The 20877-nt window shown below is 37.4% G+C and overlaps 1 protein-coding gene across 1 annotated transcript in view; it reads right to left on the bottom strand.

The window, feature by feature from the left end:
* NPHP3 (nephrocystin 3) overlaps positions 1 to 20877 on the bottom strand; it is a 59576-nt gene that overhangs the window by 24438 nt on the left and 14261 nt on the right. The window contains exons 8-19 of the mRNA XM_021678780.1: positions 20370 to 20444; positions 18096 to 18269; positions 17023 to 17126; positions 15888 to 16002; positions 15490 to 15633; positions 14910 to 15007; positions 13693 to 13795; positions 13203 to 13285; positions 11210 to 11348; positions 9119 to 9283; positions 2007 to 2101; positions 1343 to 1465 (exon numbers count right to left, since the gene is read on the bottom strand). Of these exons, the coding sequence (XP_021534455.1) occupies positions 1343 to 1465; positions 2007 to 2101; positions 9119 to 9283; positions 11210 to 11348; positions 13203 to 13285; positions 13693 to 13795; positions 14910 to 15007; positions 15490 to 15633; positions 15888 to 16002; positions 17023 to 17126; positions 18096 to 18269; positions 20370 to 20444 (1418 nt within the window). The remainder of the gene's footprint in view (positions 1 to 1342; positions 1466 to 2006; positions 2102 to 9118; positions 9284 to 11209; positions 11349 to 13202; positions 13286 to 13692; positions 13796 to 14909; positions 15008 to 15489; positions 15634 to 15887; positions 16003 to 17022; positions 17127 to 18095; positions 18270 to 20369; positions 20445 to 20877) is intronic.

Raw genomic sequence — 20877 nt, 5'->3', positions numbered from 1 at the left:
AGCAGATGCCTGCAGTGTGCTCCTGCACCGCTCCTCCCAGGGGAGGAAGGGGAGTCTCTCCGGATCTGCCGCTTGTTGGGTCCCTGCTGGAAGAGCAGTGGTCCGACTGTGCTGTAGATCACGGTTTATGGCAACCCCAAGCTGAGAGCCCGCGCCTCAGCTCCATCTGTAGCCGGCTTCCCTCTCTGGTACCTGGGAGCTCTGCCGCACTCAGGCACCCCTGGTCTTTCTGTGACCCCGAGGATCCTGAGACCACACTGTCCCAGCGAGGGTTCCACCCCCTGCTTAGCCACTGGAGTGACGTCCCTCAGCAGAGCAGACTTCTAAAAGTTCCGATTTTGTGCTCCGCAGCTCTATCATTTGCTGGTAGCGGCTGATGGAGGCCCCCTCTCCCACCGTCTATCCTCCTGAATATCGCCTCGGATTCACTTCTCCACACGTCCTACCTTCCAGAAAGTGGTCGCTTTTCTGATGAGAGAGTTGCTGCTATTCTTTTCTTCGATCTCCTGTTGGGTTTGTAGGTGTTCAGAATGGTTTGATCCCTATGCAGCTGAATTCCTGAGACCAGACGAAATCCAGGTCTCCTACTCCTCCCCCATTTTGCTCCAAGCCCTCTCATTTTAATTTTTAATTTGCATTTCCCTGATGACTAGTGATGTTGAGCATCTTTTCACGTGTCTGCTGGCAATCTGGATGTCTTTTTTGGAAAAATGTCTATTCAGATTCTCTGCCCATTTTTAAATCAGATTTTTTTTTTAAAGATTTTAAAAAAAAATTTATTTGACAGAGAGAGAGACAGTGAGAGAGGGAACACAAGCAGGGAGAGTGGGAGAGGGAGAAGCAGGCTTCCCGCAGAGCAGGGAGCCTGATGTGGGGCTCGATCCCAGGACCCTGGGATCATGACCTGAGCCAAAGGCAGACGTTTTAACGACTGAGCCACCCAGGCGCCCCTAAATCAGATTCTTGTTATTGAGTTGTATGAGTTCTTTATATATTTTGGATGTTAACCCCTTTGCAGATGTATGATTTGCAAATATTTTCTCTCATTCAGTAGGTTGCCTTTTCATTTTGTTTATAGTTTCCTTTGCTGTGCAGAAGCTTTTTTAGTTTGATATAGTTCCACCTGTTTATTTGCTTTTGTTGCATTTGCTTTTTGTGTCAGATCCAAGAAATCATCACCAAGACTGATGTCAAGCAGTTTACTGCCTATGCCTTCTGGGAGTTCTATGGCTTCAGGTCGTATATTAAAGCTAAATTAAAAATGTCATTTTTCTTTGTTCTACCAAACAACTGTTTAAATCTGTTTTTCTGTGGGAAGGTGTTCTACAAGTAAGCTTCTTACCTTTTATAAAGGTTTTGAGACACAAAGAGATTGAGAAGGCAATCCTGCAACTTCTGTTTACTTCCCTGCTGCTGAAAAAGCCAAGGGAGCTCATCTGCACTTCTCCAAGTCACTTGGTCCTGACTGTCAGAAGGGAAAGGACAACATTCAACAATACCTTCCAACAAGGAGATTGCCTCAAAAGGCTTCAGACAAACGTTGAAGGGAGGAAAATGTATTTCATATCCATCTCTGACTCTTTAAATATAATCTAATACTGAGAAAATTAGGTCAAAATCAGAAACTCTAAAAAATAATCTAAGAAAGTAAATACAGTGATATCAGGGCCACTAACCAAACTCTCAAGGTATTTTCCTAAAATTGAGCTATTAAAAAAAAACACAACCCAATTAACTGAAATATATGCACATGGTATACAGACACACATACATTTTTAAACTATTAAAGTGGAATAAAAAAATGATCCTGCACTGATTTCATGTAAGTTTAAATCTTTAGCATGATATTAAAAGACTTACTTACTAATAATCTCTTATTCTTTTGACATTAACGGGAGATGATTTAATCTTTTCTGTAATAATTAAATTTTTATACATTAAGGAAGAGAAGTAAAGACACAGAGGTAAAATGTGTTGTAGAAGAACAAGATAGATATTTATAATACCTTAGCTGCATGGTGAAATAGTTGATTAGCTTTTGCCTACATGAAGAAATAATGGTGGGACCTTCCATGTATTCCAGTCTTACTGTTTCCCAAGCCTGGGAAGAAAAAGAAAAAATATTGCAGTCTATTTTCTGTAAGTCACTGTATATCTAACAATTTATAAACAGAAATTTATAATTATTTCAATTTTACAGATGTATAATAGAGATAGCAAAAGAATATTTTAAAATTCAGGATATGTTTATGGATAAACTGATAGAGAATTAAAAAAATCTCCTGGAAGCAGTTAAAACACAATTTAATTGAAACTTCTAGTTAATACAGTAAAAATATCAGAAATATGGATTGAAAAAGTACTGAAAAGAGTATATTTAAGCAATATATAATAATAAAGATAAACCTGTGAAATTACAAACACTTCACACCTGCAAATATAATGCAGCATACTCACATGAAACACTTCATTTGCATTTGTATACACATAAGTCAACCAGGGCATTGCAGATACCAGTCAATATACCTAAACATTTACTACTACGGACTAGACATCATGACTCACTAGGATCAAAGACCATCTCAATTGATTCACTTCACAATCTCTGTAGAAACCTGGAATAATCTGCCCAAGTCTTACAGAATTTACCCAAGATTATAGAGCTGTTAGCTGTGAAGAGCTGAATTGTGAACTGAGGCATACTGCCTGAGTCCAAGCTCTTAAAACATAAATAATGATACCAGCAATCAATAATACATACAATTGAAAAAAATATTTTTTTCTCTTTCAGAAAGAAACTACTTTTTAAAGTACTAGAAGTCCCTCTTTATTCCCAGTTTCACTTTCTGCAGTCTTAGCTACCCAAGGGCAACTGGGATTTGAAAGCAGATGATCCTCCTTCTGATATTATGGTCAGAAGGTCAGTGGTAACGTAATACTAGGTCACAGTGCCTACATCACTCACATTACTTCATCTCATCAGGTAGGCATTTTACTGGTAATCTCACATTATCACAAGAATGGTGTGTGCAGTAAAATAAGATATTTTGAGAGATACCACATTCACATAACTTTTAGTACAGTATGTTTTTATAATTGTTCTGTTTTATTATTAGTTACTGCTCTTAATCCCTTAGTATTCCTAAATTATAAATTTAACTTTATCATTGGTATGCATGTATAGAGAAAAACATAGTATATATGGGGTTTGGTACTATCCTGGTTTCAGGCATTAACTGGGGGTCTTGGAAGGTGTCGTCTGTGGATAAGAGGGGACTGCTGTAATAGTCATTTCATAAAGGTACTTCGTAAAAATTATATTAGCCAAATTTTACATTTAACCTAAAATCATTGCAAAAAAATTTTGTAATGTCAAATTTCAGATTTCAGTTTTGTCTTGTAATTGAAACACTTAAAATAGCATGGTACATTGGTTTTTAAAAAAATTTTATTTTTTAATTTAAATTCAATTAATTAATATATTGTGTATTATTAGATTCAGAGGTAGAGATCAGTGATACATCAGTCTTACATAATACCCAGTGCTCATTACATCATGTGCCCTCCTTAATATCCATCACCCAGTTACCTCATCCCCCCAACCTCCTCCCCTCTAGCAACCCTCAGTTTGTTTCTGATGATTAAGAGTCTCTTATGGTTTGTCTCCGATTTTTGTCTTGTTTTATTTTTTACTCTCTTCCCTAATGATCCTGTTTTGTTTCTTAAATTCCACATATGAGTGAGATCATATGATACCTGTCTTTCTCTGATTGACCTATTTCACTCAGCATAATACCCTCTACCTCTAATAATACCACATCATTGTTAAGTGGCAGCATTTCATTTTTTGATGGCTGAGTAGTATTCCATTGTGTATGTGTGTGTGTGTGTGTGTGTATACCATATCATCTTCTTTATCCATTCATCTGTCAATGAACATCTGGGCTCTTTCCATAGTTTGGCTATTGTGAACATTGCTGCTATAAACACTGGGGTGCAGGTGCCCCTTCGGATCACTACAGTTATATCTCTGGGGTAAATACCTAGTAGTGCAATTGCTGGCTCAAAAAGTAGCTCTATTTTCAACTTTTTGAGGAACCTCCATACTGTCTTCCAGAGTGGCTGCACCAGCTTGCATTCCCACCAACAGTGTAAGAGTGTTCCCCTTTCTCCACATCCTTTTCAACATCTGTCATTCCTTGACTTAATTTTAGCCATTCTGACTGGTGTGAGATGATATCTCAATGTGGTTTTGATTTGTATTTCTCTGATGCTGAGTGATGTGGAGCATTTTTTCATGTGTCTGTTGGTCATTTGGATGTCTTCTTTGGAGAAATGTCTGTCTTTTACCCATTTCTTGATTGGATTATTTGTTCTTTGGGTGTTGAGTTTGATAAGTTCTTTATAGATTTTGGATACTAGTCCTTTATCTGATAAGACATTTGTAAATATCTTCTCCCATTTTGTCGGCTGTCTTTTGGTTTTGTCAACTGTTTCCTTTGCTGGGCAAAAGTTTTTTATCTTGATGAAGTCCCAACAGTTCATTTTTGTCTTTGTTTCCCTTGCCTTTAGAGATGTGTCTTGCAAGAAGCTGCTGTGGCCAAGGGTGAAGAGGTTACTGCCTATGTTCTCCTCTAGGATTTTGATGGAATCCTATCTCACATTTAGGTCCTTCATCCATTTGAGTCTATTTTTGTGTATGGTGTAAGAAAATGGTCCAGTTTCATTCTGCATGTGGCTGTCCAATTCTCCCAACACCATTTGTTGAAGAGACTGTCTTTTTTCCATTGCATATTCTTTCCTGCCTTGTTGAAGACTAGTTGACCATAGAGTTGAGGGTCTATTTCTGGGTTCTGTATTTTGTTCCATTGATCTGTGTGTCTGTTTTTGTGCCAGTACCATACCATCTTCATGATAACAGCTTTGTAATAGAGCTTGAAGTCTGGGATTGTAATGCCCCCAGTTTGGTTTTCTTTTTCAACATTCATCTGGCTATTTGGAGTCTTTTCAGGTTCCATACAAATTTTAGGATTATTTGTTCCAGTTCTGTGAAAAAAGTGGACGGTATTTTGATAGGGATTGCACTGAATGTGTAGATTGCTTTGGGTAGCATAGACATTTTAACAATTTTTGTTCTTCCAATCCATGAGCATGGAACGTTTTCCCATTTCTTTGTGACTTCCTTAATTTCTTTCGTGAGTATTCTATAGTTTTCTGAGTACAAATCTTTAACCTCTTTGGTTAGGTTTATTCCTAGGTATCTTATGTTTTTTGCTGCAATTTTAAATGGGATAGACTCGTTACTTTCTCTTTCTTCTGTCTCATTGTTCGTGTACAGAAATGCAACTGATTTCTGTGCATTGATTTTATATCCTGCCACGTTGCTGAATTCCTGTATGAGTTCTAGCAATTTGGGGTGGAGTCTTTTGAGTTTTCCACATTGAGTATTATGGCATTTGTTTAGAGAGTTTGACTACTTCTTTGCTGATTTAGATGCTTTTCATTTCTTTTTGTTGTCTAATTGCTAAAGCTAGGACTTCTAGTACTATGTTGAACAACAGTGGTAAGAGTGGACATCTCTGTCATGTTCCTGACCTTAGGGGAAAAGCTCTCAGTTTCTCCCCATTGAGAATGATTTTGCTCTGGGCTTTTCTTATACGGCTTTTATGATATTGAGGTATGTTCCCTCTATCTCTACACTGTGAAGAGTTTCAGTCAAGAAAGGATGCTGTACTTTGTCACATGCTTTTTCTGCATCTATTGAGAGGATCATATGGTTCTTGTTCTTTCTTTTATTAATGTAGTGTATCATGTTGATTGATTTGCAGATGTTGAATAACCCTTGCAGCCCAGGAATAAATCCCGCTTGGTCGTGGTGAATAATCCTACTGTTGGATCCTATTGGCTAGTATCTTGGTGAGAATTTTGGCATCCATGTTCATCAGGGATAGTGGTCTGTAATTCTCCTTCTTGGTGCGGTCTTTGGTTTTGGGATCAAGGTAATGCTGGCCTCATAGAAAGAGTTTGGAAGTTTTTTCTTCCATTTCCATTTTTTGAAACAGCTTCAGAAGAATAGGTGTAAGTTCTTCTTTAAATGTTTGGTAGAATTCCCCTGGGAAGCCATCTGGCCCTGGACTCTTGTTTGTTGGGATTTTTTTGATTACTGCTTCAATTTCCTTGCTGGTTATGGGTCTGTTCAGGTTTTCTATTTCTTCCTGTTTCAGTTCTGGTAGTGTATAAGTTTCCAGGAATGCATCCATTTCTTCCATATTGCCTAATTTGTTGGCATATAGTTGCTTATAATATGCTCTTAAAAATTGTATGTCTTTGGTGTTGGTTGTGATCCTTACTCTTTCACTCATGATTTTATTTATTTGGGTTCTTTCTCTTTTCTTTTTGATAAGTCTGGCCTGGGGTTTATCAATCTAATTAATTCTTTCAAAGAACCAGCTCGTAGTTTCATTGATCTGTTCTACGGTTTTTTCTGGTTTCTATTTCATTGATTTCTGCTCTAATCTTTATTCTCTTCTCCTGCTGAGTTTAGGCTTTATTTGCTGTTCTTTCTTCAGCTCCTTATGGTGTAAGGTTAGGTTGTGAATTTGAGACCTTTCTTGTTTCTTGAGAAAGACTTGTGTTGCTATATACCTCCCTCTTAGGACCACCTTTGCTGCATCACAAAGGTTTTGAACAGTTGTGCTTTCATTTTCATTTGTTTCCATGAATTTTTTAAATTCTTCTTTAATTTCCTGGTTGACGCATTCATTCTTTATTAGAATGCTCTTTAACCTGCAAGTGTTTGAGTTCCTTCCAGATTTCCTTTTGTGATTGAGTCCCAGTTTCAAAGCACTGTGATCTGAAAATATGCAGGGAATGATCCCAATCATTTGGTATCAGTTGAGACCTGATTTGTGACCCAGTATGTGATCTATTCTGGTGAATGTTTCATGTGCACTCGAGAAGAATGTGTATTCTGTTGCTTTAGGATGGAATGCTCTGTATATATATTTGAAGTCCATCCAGTCCAGTGTATCATTCAAAGCCCTTGTTTCCTTGTTGATCTTCTGCTTAGATGGTTTGTCCATTGCAGTGAGTGGGGTGTTGAAGTCCCCTACTATTATTGTATTATTATCAATGTGTTTCTTTAATTTGGCTATTAATTGGCTTATACAATTTGCTGCTCCCATTTTAGGGGCATAAATATTTACAATTGTTAGATCTACTTGTTGGATAGACCCTTTAAGTATGATATAGTGTCCTTCCTCATCTCTTATTAGTCTTTGGTTTAAATCTAATTGGTTGGATATAAGGGTTGCTATCCCAGCTTTCTTTTGATGTCCTTAGCATGATAAATGGTTTTCCACCCCCTCACTTTCAATCTGGAGGTGTCTTTGGGTCTAAAATGAGTCTCTTGCAGTCAGCATATGGATAGGTCTTGCTTTTTTATCCAGTCCGATACCTTGTGTCTTTTGACTGGGGCATTTAGCCCATTTACATTCAGAGTAACTATTGAAAGATATGAATTTAGTGCCATTGTATTACCTGTGAAGTCCCTGTTTCTGTAGATTGTCTCTGTTCCTTTCTGATGTATGTTACTTTTGGGGGCTCTCTTCACTTACAGGATCCCCTTTAATATCTCTTTCAGGCCTGGTTTAATGATCACAAATTCTTTTAGCTTCTGTTTGTCCTGGAAGATTTTTATCTCTCCTATTTTGAATGACATCCTTGCTAGATAAAGTGTTCTTGGCTGCATATTTTTATCATTTAGCACCCTGAATACATCATGCCAGTCCTTTCTGGCCTGTCAGGTCTCTGTGGATAGGTCTGCTTCCAGTCTAATGTTTCTAACCTTGTAGGTTACGGATTTCTTTCAGGATTTTCTTTGTCTCTAAGTTTGCAAGTTGCACTATTATATGTCGAGGTGCTGACCTATTTTTATTGATTTTGAGGGGGGTCTCTGTGCCTCCTGGACTTGAATGACTACTTCCTTCCCCAGATTAGGGAAGTTGTCCACTATAATTTGCTCCAATATACCTTCTGCCCCTCTCTTTGTCTCTTTCCTCTTCTTCTGGGATCCCAATTATTCTAATATTGTTTCACTTTATGGTATGACTTAACTCTCAAATTCTCCCCCTTGTGATCCAGTAATTACCTCTCTCTTTCTTGGCTTCTTTGTTCTCCATCATTTTGTCTTCTATATCACTAATTCTTTCTTCTGCCACATTTCTCTTAGCAGTCAGAGCCTCCATTTTTGATTGCGTCTCATTAATAGCCTTTTTTATTTCAATATGATTATATTTTCGTTCTTTTATTCCCCCTATAAAGGGATTCTCTAGTGTCTTCTATGCTTTTTTTAAGCCCAGCTAGTTATCTTTATAATCGTTATTCTGAACTCTAGTTCTGCCATCTTACTTATGTCTATACTGATTAGGTCCCTGGCAGTTTGTTCTCTTTTTTGAGGTGAGTTTTTCCATCTTGTCATTCTTGCAGAAAGTGATCGCTTTTCTTATTTTATTTATTTATTTGACACAGAGAGAGAGACAGCTAGAGAGGGAACACAAGCAGGGGGAGCGGGAGAGGGAGAAACAGGCTCCTGGCTGAGCAGGGAGTCCGATGCGGGGCTCAATCCCAGGACCCTGGGATCATGACCTGAGCCGAAGGCAGATGTTTAACAACTGAGCCACCCAGGCGCCCCTAGCGATCAGTTTTCTATTTGTAGAGTTGCTGCAGTGGTCACTTTTCTATTTGTAGAGTTGCTGCTATTCTTTTCTTAGATCTCCAGTTGAGTTTGCAGGTGTTCAGAATGATTTAATAGCTATCTAGCTGAATTCCTGGGACCAGATGAAACTAAGGTCCCTACTTCTCCAGCATCTTGGACTATCTCCCAGTATGTTGACATTTATAAGTAAAAAACCTTATTAAAAAAGCATTTGCCGGGACGCCTGGGTGGCTCAGTCAGTTAAGCATCTACCTTTGGCTCAGGTCATGATCCCAGGGTCCTGGGATTGAGTCCCGCATCGGGCTCCCTGCTCCGCGGGGAGCCTGCTTCTCCCTCTGCCTCTGCCTCTCTATCTCTCATGAATAAATAAATAAAATCTTTAAAAAAAAAAAAAGCATTTACCTGTAGATGTTGAAACTTGAGCAAGCCACAACCATAAGTCAATAAGCACATTTTGTGTAAACTGTGAACAAGGGAGGTCAAGACAACCCAGGACAGCTCAGGGTAGAGTTCCATCAGTTCTGATTCACTCATGCCATTGTGACTAACATTTATGAGGCAGAGAATCTAGGTAGAGAAATGAATTAAGAATGACCATAAGCCATCTCTACAAGTAATAAACAGCCATTAAAATTTCCATAACTCTTTTAAGGTGATTAGCTTCTTATTCAAACTTATTGTTCAAATGATTTAGTAAAGCAAGAAACATATTTCTTAGAATAAAACACACTTTCCAAAAGGCATTAATCAGGAATAAGATAGTGTATATAGCAAATCTAGCATGCCAAAGACAATACACAGAAAAAAGTTTGATGAAAATTAAAACCTCAGTGGGTGCCTCATTGGCTCAGTTAGTTAAGCATCTGCCATCAGTTCAGGTCATGATCCTGGGGTCCTGGGATCAAGCCCCATGTTGGGCTCCCAGCTCAGTGGGGAGTCTGCCTCTCCCTCTGCCCTCTGTCCCTCCCTTCCCCTTCACTTGTGCTCTCTCTCAAATAAATAAATAAAATCTTTAAAAAAGAGAAAAAAAATTAAAACCTCAGGAAATGGATTAAAACTAATGACAAAGTTCCAATTTTGGGAAAATGGTAGAAGAAAATGATTCTTCTACTATAAATGCCCATTAACATAAGACAACATGTAACAAAATACCTTTAAAAGCATAGGGAACCTGCAAAAAAGGGAAATCCACCAGGTGCCAAAAATGAATAGGAAAGTGAACATCAGAGGGCTAAGTGCTGGAGCTGCTGTCCCTGGGGGAAGTGAGGGTACCGGTAGGCAGCAGTCTCAGTAATTTAAGGGCTTGGGTTTTCACAGCCACAGCAGGGATGGAAGGTGAGCCCTTAAACCCGGTAAGGTGAGTAGCTGGAACTAGAAAGCTTGCCAACACCAGGAATCCCAAGAGCTGTACTTTCAGTGAAGGGGTGCATGAGAAAACATTAGCCCACAGACCAACCACATATGAAAGTTTACTTTCAAGCTCTAATAGTTGAGACACTGTAGTATTGGCAAGGAATAAGCAAAACTGGAACAGAAGAGCTCAGAAAACAAACTCATGTTAATTTGTGAGTGTGATATCCAAATCATCAGAAAAGATGTACTATTTAGTAAAATTAGCTGGCCATATGATAAAAGATTAAAAAGTAGATTCCTTCCTCACATATTAAACAAAAATAAATCCATAAGGACTCATACAGGAAGAACAAAAGTGTAAAACATTTTAAAGGGAAAAAATTTATATGAGAACATTTTTATAACAAAATATTTTTTGATAATAAAAGATTTTTAAAATGAGATATAACAGGCATAAACCATAAAAGAAATGTTGATAAATCTGACTTCATCAAAATAAAACATTGTATAATGAATGATACCAAAAAGTGAAGACAAGAAACAAATCGGAACAAGGTATTTATTTGCAAACTGTGTAACAGAGGATTTGTATTCAGTATGCAGAATGTTTAAGAGCTCCTGGAGATCATTAAGAAAAGATAACTCAATTAAAACTCACATGAAAAGGCGTGAATCAGCAAGTCACAGAAGAGGAAACAAGAATAGCCAATAAACAAGCTGGGGCGCCTAGGTGGCTCAGTTGGTTAAGTGACTGCCTTCAGCTCAGGTCACGATCTCAGGGTCCTGGGATCGAGCCCTGCATCAGGCTCCCTGCTCAGCGGAAGCCTGCTTCTCGCTTTCCCACTCCCCCTGCTTGTGTTCCCTCTCTGGCTGTCTCTCTCTGTCAAATAAATAAATAAAATCTTAAAAAAAAAAAAAAAGAATAGCCAATAAACATGAACAGATGAAAAATCTCAATGATAATCAGGAAAATGCAAATTTCTTGAGCTATCACTTCTGGCCATAAGCACACTACAGCAGCTAGCCTTCCTGTATATGCTTGAAACACACTTGAGTACAAATTTAAAAATAATTACTATTTTCTTCAATTCACACAGAAATGCAAAATTTTAGGAGTTTTATAAGTTTATTATCCTTTACCTGTTTCATTAGTTCTTTATCCATATCATTTGCCATGGACTCCTGGATAGATCGCAGAGCAAGTCTATATAATGAAATAGTATCTTGACACTGGAAACACTGATGAAGGATTTTATCTAAATTGCCTGCTCTCCCAGCACTGTTGGAATTGAGAATAGATTTAATTTCTTACAGACAGCCAACATCTGTGAAAAATTTGGGGTAGATAAAAACAATGTGGTCTCTATTTTTTATACTTTAAATGATAACAGAAATTCAACAAAACATGATACAGGAAAATGACAGTTTTATGGGGCTGCTAGAGTCATCAGTTTTATTTTAGTGTACCATTTAGCTCAACTCAGTAAACACATGCTGGGAACTTACTATGTGTCAAGCAATTACTGCACATCATGGGAACACAGAATGAGTAAGAAGTGGTTCTAATCATCTACAAACACGCTACCTACATACAGGAAGGAGGAAAATAATTATAAATAAGTGTTATTAGTTAGCCATGCAAGTTAAATTTGTTTAGAGCCAGGATTTAGGAGACATCAGGCTAAAGAAAATCAGTAAATAGGGTGGTTTGTTTTAAAATATTACACAATATTTACCAATAGTTTCTTTTTTAAATATGAAGATATATAGAGAAGAAAAAACAAACAAAAGGTCTACAGTCCCTCTCTATAGGCCTAAAAAACTTTCTAAAGGCCTAATATATATGGGAAACCATTTCAGATTTCTTTCTAAATCAGCATGACTATACATAAATTTTGTTTAAACCAAAAGCCTGATTTATGGCCCACCAAGCACACATTGTACATCTGCCTTGTAAATGAGTGGCCTAAAGTAAAACTATCTTGTCCTGAGGATATGGACCAATGCTCCTACCCCCTGCATTTTTTGATGTTAAAACACAGGATTCCTGACTATATAATCTTTCAAGCTTTTACAAAATGTAAAAAAGGGTATATAGCCCTGTAAGACCTGTTCATTCTCCAGAGCACCATCTTCCCTGTGAAGATTGTGTTTCCCGGGCAGCTGTCCTAACTTGGGCTTGAATAAAACTCTCTTTCTCACTTTTAGAGATTCTAATAGGTTTGCTTATTTTGTGTCGATGCTCTTAAAATAGCTAAATTCAATAAATACTATGGAATGTGTGGAAAGGAACTCCTGCTCTTGAACTGCACTCAGGCCAGCTTCTGATGCTCCCAGAGGCCAGACGCACTGCCCAAACTGGAGACAGTGGAGGAGGACAGTGGGAATATCATAGGCAATTCAAAATTTTAGAAGATGTTTTCATTTCAAATCTGGTGCTCAAGATGAGAATGTGGAATTAAGAGCCAAGAGTACTAGATTCAGTGTCTAGAATATGAGTTGTAGTAGGATTAACTGTCCATTGTGATGATCACCAAAACCATATTCATCTTTTTTGCCTCTGGTTGTGAAGAGACAAAGTAAGGTGAGGCTGTACTGAAGAAGAAACATAGTGACACTTTGTAGGGCTCATTTAAAGGCAAATGACTAAAGGGTATCCGGAACTGAAGAATCTATTTTAAGCTGAAAGGTTTATCAGGATTTGAAAACAGAGACAATTAAAAATTCCTACTACCTACCTACTAATATTCAAGGACACCCCCAAACAGCATGTGTTTGCCTCAGTTGTCCCTCACTTTCTCAAAGCTAGGGGCCTCAAGCAGGTGACAAGGAGCACTCATGGGCCCCCAAGAAGGGCAAAGATGGCCTTCTTTGGCAACCCCCGGCGGAAACAGTTAGTGTGATGACAATGAGACAACTACAGCCAATACGTTCTTGTAGCGCACGGGCTATCACCAATCTGCAGTCACGAGTCACATTCCCACAAGGATGTTAGTATCACTGTTAGAATCAACAGAATCTGATGTGAGTGGCTCACAGAGACTGCTGCAATGATCGTTCAGTTTCACAAGGTGAGGAAGCTGTCTGCAGCAAACACAAAACATGCAGATCATGTAACATCGCCACCACTTACCGTGAGACCATTTTGCCGAAAAGGGTGACATAAAGGGCATTGCAGGTCGTGGCAGAACGACAGTGTCGTTCTAGCTTCTTCTCCTGCACCAGTTTACCAAAACACAAAACAAACACAAAAACACAACACCACCCTGGAATGAAACGGTCTTCACTACAGAGCCATCAACAAAAACCCCTGGCAGAAATGACACGGTTCCCACCACCTCATCAGTAGCATCACTGCCACGCAGTGGTGGACTGCAGATGTTCTTTCGCTTTTAGCATTCCTGCTTAATATAATACAGCAAAGTAAAACTTAAGCCCAAAAGGCTTTTTATTGCTTCTTCTATATTTGTTAGTAGTTTAAGAGCCAATGCATTTAATAATTAGGAAACTCCAATTTTCCTTAACACAATAGAGAGTTCCTATATTGAATTTTAAGTCTCATATAAGGTGTTTTATAGGAAAGCTGTAGAGAGTAAAAGAGCAACAAAGTTAAAAATACTTACCTGCTCTTTACTCAATTTAATGCCCACAGAGTGGCACTCTGCAATTATAATAGATTTTGCATCTTTTGGATTTAAAGGATCAAGATGAAGTGTAGGCCACAACCTTTTATTCAAAGAAAAAAAAATGAAATTCTCTTTTAATAAAACAATAAAAGCTGTAATCTACCCAATCACAAGTCAAAATCCATTACAAGAATTAATTTTTTTATATTGCCTTTATAAAATCAACAAAACTAATCTCTGTTAATCTTACTAGGTATTATTGTTTGATTCATTCTAACGTGTATATCATTACTTTCAGCAATTAATCCCACCAAAGACTTTAAATAGCAATATACATTAGATAGTAAGGTGGTAAAACATTTTTAGTTCTATGTTCTATACTAGGAATAAAACTAAACATATTAGTACCTATGAAGAATAGTACAAGGTAATATTTGCCCACAAATTACTTGTAATCCAATTGGAATGTAATCATCCTGCTACATCCATTCTCAACAGGGTACTGAAAATTGTTTCAGGGTGGGGAAAAAGAATCTTACTCTTTTTATGTATAAAGCACAAATATACAAACGTAAACGTATCTGTTTCTATACATAAACTGATATATGGCATTATGGATGGTATTAAAATTTCTGGGGGCGAGGGAGGTAATTAGGAAGAAAGTGTCTAAAAAGGTTCCTAAGGGGACAAAAGGTTGAGAAACACTGCCCTACAGAATTCAACCACTGTATTCCTTTTTTGAGGACTGCCAAAGTAAGCACATATTTCAAGATAACAGGTGTCTGGTCCATTACTCATAGCCCAGCCCTCTCCCTATTTTTCTCACCTGTAAATGTCATTGCCTGCTAGCCATCGCTAGCTGGAGGTACAACTAGCAACTCAAGCTAACCATGTCCAAAAACAAAACTTACAACCTTTCCTCCACAAACCTGCCCATCCTCTGTGTTCCCTATTTCAGTTCATGGAACCACAATTTACGTAATATCTCAAGACAGAAACTTGGGGGCCATCTAGGCTTCCCTTCCTTGACATCCCAGGCCTAACCTCCCACCAAAGCCTGTGGATTTTAACTTTCTCTTGAATCCATCCACTTCTCCCCTCCTCCCTGCCACTTACATGAAAAACATGAAAGCACAAACACATATCCAAAACCTTTCCTTGTTTGTACTTAACACATTTCATGTAATCTGAAAGAACTAAAGTTAGCATCGTACCTCCACGCTGGAGGGCATGTTTCTACATTCACAGAAACAATTACTCTTACATTCACTGGCAGTGGATCTATCAGCCATTTCATGTGTTTTTCAACTTGCTTAAAAATATAAAAACAAAATTCATTCTATTAATTCAAAATATTTCAAAACAACCCGATAATAGCTCCCCAAGTAAAATGAAATTCTCATTAAGTTTCTCATTATTATTAAGGATACAATCTTGTTTTGGGATGATAAATTTATCTCAGGATATTAAAAGAACAAGTGGCAAAATACTATGATAGCTGATATGAATTATGGACACTTAAGGAAATGTTAAGGCCCTAAAAATATGTCAAAATGAACAATTTTTGCTAACTGGTTCATTCAGTTGGTCTTTCCCAATAAGATACTAATGTCTATACCAGGGCATACAGTACATTTTTTATCCATGTTCTTCCTCCCTAGAAATTAAGCAGAAATAGCAGGAACAACATCAACATTTTCTTCCCATCAACATATTTAAAGGCCTGCTATAGCCATTACTGATAATTCTGTTTCTTTCTGAGAATACCAATAGGTTACAAAGTGAAAACAGTACCTGAACTTGATCTATAGAATCAATAATGATGATGATGCTGCCTTGATGACGGGCAGAGAGTTTTTCTAGCCAGCGTGGAAATTCTTCCAGAAGCTTAGCTGGATCCAATGTCAGAGCAGATACTGACCAAGAGTGCTGCATCAACTGCAAGGTGAGAACACATACGAATTCAAGTAGTTACACTTTATCACAGCTGGTGGGAAATACTTCTATCCCGGCTTTTAAAACCAAAACTGAGTAACCAAGAGGACCCAATTGCATCAAGTTTTATTTTTAACGTTATACAAATCTAAAACAAATGGGTAATATTGAAAATTGAAAATTATTGGGTACTCAGCCCCAACAATTTCTGATTCTAAATAAAAATTCTGATAATTCCAAAACATGGCATCTTATACCTTTAGAGTTAGTCGTTTAATAATCAAGGAGGACTCGGAGCTGGTTGACATGGGCCTTCCCACAAAATGAGAAAGAATTAGCGTGTTAGGGGAATTCTTCTGTTGTAACTGAATCCTGAAAGAAAAAGACCTTTTATAAGACTGATGAAGCTCATTTATTATCAAAAAAAAAAAAAAGGATTCACAATGCATTAAACATCAAATGCTATCCAACTGTCAGCAATCGCGTGGTCAATCACTTTTGAATAAACATGGGAAATTTCCATTTTTATTCCACTTTTAGATCCTTTTAAATAAACCTTTAAAAATTATAGATTCATTTTAATTACAAATTGAAATTAACTAATGGAAACCAATATAGTGTACATTTGAGGTTAGTGTACATTTGAGGTTAAGGTATTAGTGAAGTGAACATTACCCTTTAATTAAAAATATATTAGAGGAAAAAAGTTTCTTTGCTAAGTACAAAAATATTATTTTCCAAAAAAATATTATTTCCCACTAAATAAAAGGGCAGTAAAAAGGAAACAACATATGCCAACTCTTTAATGTAAATCATAATTATGAAAGACAATATTCTAATTGTTTTTAAATAATAGGAACTACAATGAAAGTAAAAAAGAGTTTATCAACTTCTATAAACCTTAGTCCCTAATCTGAAGAATGACTTTGCATTCATAATACAGGTCATCCTTTACTTTGATGTTCTTTATGACTTATCTCACTCTAAACAGTCTGTCTTTGCCTTCTTTCAAATATTAAAAATCTCAACAAAACTTTTCAGATGAAGCTAGTAATTGAAAACACAGGCACATCCCCTGTATATCTAGTTCACCTAATTCCATTCCATACTGACCACTCCTTTACATAGCACGTGCCTAGCTCTGACCTATGTAACTACTGTACACAATCAAAATGCTCCTATTTCCTATTCCTTTCTCATCCTAGATCCTCTCTAACATCCAAATTGTATACACTTCAGGGCATGACTCTATTATTTTATACCTTTTTGCTTTTTCAGTGTTTAGTACAGGCCATGCAGGAAGGGAGACAGGCAATAATACATTTTGTCGAATGAGGTAAGTAATTCAAATGATGACAATGGTAACAACAATTTAATTGCACTGCATCATACCACTTTGATAAGAGAAGGGACTTTCCAGAACCTGGTCCTCCAGATACAAGAAGGGGTGGAATTGGTGCTGGGGCTGCCACTAGATCGTTAAGGCGTTGGTAATACTAGAAACAAAAATGAATTTAAATTGTGAGGAAGCACATGCCTCAGAATTCTAGAGCCAACTCTGACTACCCTCTGAAATCATTAGAGAAAATGAAATCTACTTTTAGTCAACATCATGATTGCTTCTTTTTATGGCTGGTTAAACGTGCCCAAAGTAGTAACCTAAGAATGAGCCCCAATTTCTTCTACACATAGTATTGCTGTCAATTAATGGATGAGAGACAAAACTTGAGATCCCCCTCGGGTTTTACAACATTCTCAGTCCAGGTTAATAAGTATATTAGTGTTTGTCCTCATGGTGCGATTATCCGTGTTGAGACATGTGCTTAACTTTGTATCATATGAAAGGTAAGTGAGATTCAACCATATTTAGGAACATCAAACATTTTTAGTTAAGATTAGGATTTATGAACCACATGTTCTTTACCATCTGCAGTTCACCAAACCAAGATTAGGGTAGCTAGGAAACTTGATAAAAATCATAAGGCTATCTACTATTCCAATGCTTGGAGGAATCAAAATGTCAAACATTCAGAAAATACCATAGTAGTTAATGCAATAGGCTGATCAGTTCATCAGCATCTTTAAATATCTCATTTTACAGACAAGGAAGTCAAAGTTCAGAGCTAAGTAATGATCAAAATCCAGAGATAGCGAATGGTAGAACCAGGACATAAACTTAGCCTAAATTATAAAATTTCTATGGAAATACTGCTGTTACTGACAGCTATGATAATATTCCTTAAAACATTCGTTTTTAGAGCACCTGGGTGGCTCAGCTGGTTAAGTGTCTGCCTTCGGTTCAGGTCATGATCTTGGGGTCCTGGGATCAAGATAACTTTGCCAACTCCCTAATAAGTACGGAGGTAATCTGGTTTAACCTGGACTGTATTTAGGTAAAAACACAATCATGATAGAGCTTTAAGTGGTGACTGATGTTTGTTGGAACAATAACTCCAAATGCTTACTTTTTCAAATCCCAACTCATGGGCTGAATTTGTAGCCTGTTGAAAAGTTTCCATTTGCTCTTGTTCATCATGTATGTCCCACAGAACATCACCAAAATCATCATCTTCTGGAACAGAATCTTCACTGCCCAAATCCTTAGTCTCCGGGTCTGTGTTCTCAGAGCCCAGGATGTCCTGAACACCAAGAGCAAGCACACAACAATGAATAAAGAATGTTAACACCTTGTAGCAGTGTGAGCACACAGGTATACGGTGGGTTTCACCTACTGAGGAGGGCAGGTCCAAACCTATGGCCTTTGTATAGTACCTAAAAGAATAAATTTATAACTATAAAAAAACACTAGAAATAAAGAAATATTAAAATGACAAACATACACAAAAACCAAATTCTTAATAAAAAAAAAGCTTTTAATAAAATTAGAGGTGCAATTGGGAAACCTGGCTAGCTTAGTCAGTAGAGCATATGACCCTTGATCTTGGGGTCATGGTTTCAAGCCCTACACTGGGCAGTGCTTACATTTAAAACAAAACAAATCAAAACAACTGTCAGATAAAAATAGAGGGGCATTTGACTCTTGGGGATCTGTTTTCTGAAAAATGTTACACAATATATTTGCTTACATCTGGGTGGTGAATCATTTTAAAGATTGTGCTAATGCCTAAGAAATATGCTGCTTTACATTTTTATAAGAATTTAATTACTAAGATGGGGTTTCTTGATATCAAATATCTGTGTCATGATATCTAGTCTTTATATCACTGAAAATATGTTGCTCTTCAAGCAGTAAAGATGGCAAATATGTCCACTTTCACTTGCTACCATTTATTCTGCTCAGTTAATTTTATTTACCTGGGTCCCAAAATTCACAAGATTATCGAGAAGATCAAAATTGATGTCAGTTTTTATATTAAAGAAAACTATACAAAATGTGTTGCCAGAAGTCTTATCATGTTTTGGGGCTCATTCTTTCTCTCTGATAACAAATCTCCATACTTGTAATACAAGTTAATTAGAAAAGGTAATCTAATCCCTAACTTCTCAAATAGAATCTCTGGCACCCCAGACGATATATCAGCAGGTATAGGAAACTCCAGGCTAAATGTGGTACATCCTTCTATTGTGCCCATTCTACTTTTAAGGTGGGGGGGGTCTTTTTCTTATCATCATTAGCATTTTTGATAATATATAATTTAAAATGATTTTTATATTAAAAATAAACATAAGTATAACATTAAGCAGAATATGTAACTCACATAAATTTACAAGATAATACTTGAGATGTCATAGAAACTTTCAGCCTGAGATACTGTCTATGACCATGACCTCAGACCCTTAGAGGTATGATTTTACCCCTCTCTGCTGTAAGGATGATGTAGTGGATAAATTTGAAAGGGATTTTTTTTTTTTTTTTTGAGAGAGAGAGCATGTGCGTGTGCACATGTGAGCGGGGTTGGAGGGGTGGGTTGGGGAGAAGGGCAGAGGAGAGGGGGAGAGAGAATCTTAAGCAGGCTCCATGCCCAGCACAGAGCCCCAGGCGGGGCTCAATCTCACGACCCTGAGATCATGACCTGAGCTGAAATGGATGCTTAACCAACTAAGCCACCCAGACGCCCCTGAAAAGGCTTTTTTAAAGATTTTATTTATTTATTCAACAGAGAGAGTACAAGCAGGGGGAGCAGTGGAGAGAGAGGGAGAAGCAGACACCCCGCTGAGCAAGGAGCCCAACGTGGGGCTCCATCCGAGGACCCCGGGATCATGACCTGAGTTGAAGGCAGACGCTTAACCGACTGAGCCACCCAGGTGTCCCTAGGATTTTTCTACTTTATAAAAATTCAAGGTGCAAACAAAACCTGAGGAGACTCTATTGAATAAGATAAATATTTTCCCTCAAATACTTATACTTTTTATCTAGCACTTTTGTAATCTATTTTACACTTAATCAGGTGTTGAGGCATCAAATAGCTTTGTGAGACAGATGACAGATAAAGAAACATGGTACTAGTAATACTATGATAATACCACAGGATAGACAATCACCAGAAACTATGGCACTCTTCCCAGGTATTGTTTTCAAAAAAACAAGGAAGTTGTTTTTACTGGAAAACCCAACTTTATGGAAAACAGTCTTAGAATTTTTTTTTAAAGTATGTTCTATGCCCAACATGGGGCTTGAACTCACGACCAAAATTGAGGATTGCATGCTCTACCGAATGAGCCAGCCAGGCGCCCCTTAGAGTATTTCAAATGAAATCTTATAAAGAATGCATATTTACCTGTTTAATAATCTTTTCCACATAAATATAAGTTTTATATACTCCTTCTGTAGGATCTCCGGAGTGATCAATGATCTGGAAAAAAAAAAAGAAGTTCAACAACAACACGAAGAAAACAATAGTAACAAGAGGGGGTAAATACTTCTATAGAATTTGTGTTGTCAGGGATCATTCTAAGTACTTTACACATATTAGCTCATCTGTCCTCACAACAAGCCTATGAGGGAGACACTATTATTATTACCTCCATTTCACAGAAGAGGAAACTGAAGCAAGTTATGTAACCTGTTCAAGGTAACAGGAGGGATTTATTGTGAACAATGGGAACAATGTCTCAATAAAACAAAAAGTATACTTTTTTTTCTTTGTGTCCAAATTCTGTCTTATGTACTTCCATGCCATTCAATATATATAGCCTTCAAAATACATCAAAATCAATTTTTATGAGAGTAAAGCTATAATTCTACAAAACAAAAAGGCAAAATGGTACTTGGCTGTGTAAATCAGT

Source organism: Neomonachus schauinslandi, chromosome 1 (genome assembly GCF_002201575.2).
Source record: "Neomonachus schauinslandi chromosome 1, ASM220157v2, whole genome shotgun sequence".
Lineage (NCBI taxonomy): Eukaryota > Metazoa > Chordata > Mammalia > Carnivora > Phocidae > Neomonachus > Neomonachus schauinslandi.
This window is presented reverse-complemented; position numbering and strand designations above follow the sequence as displayed.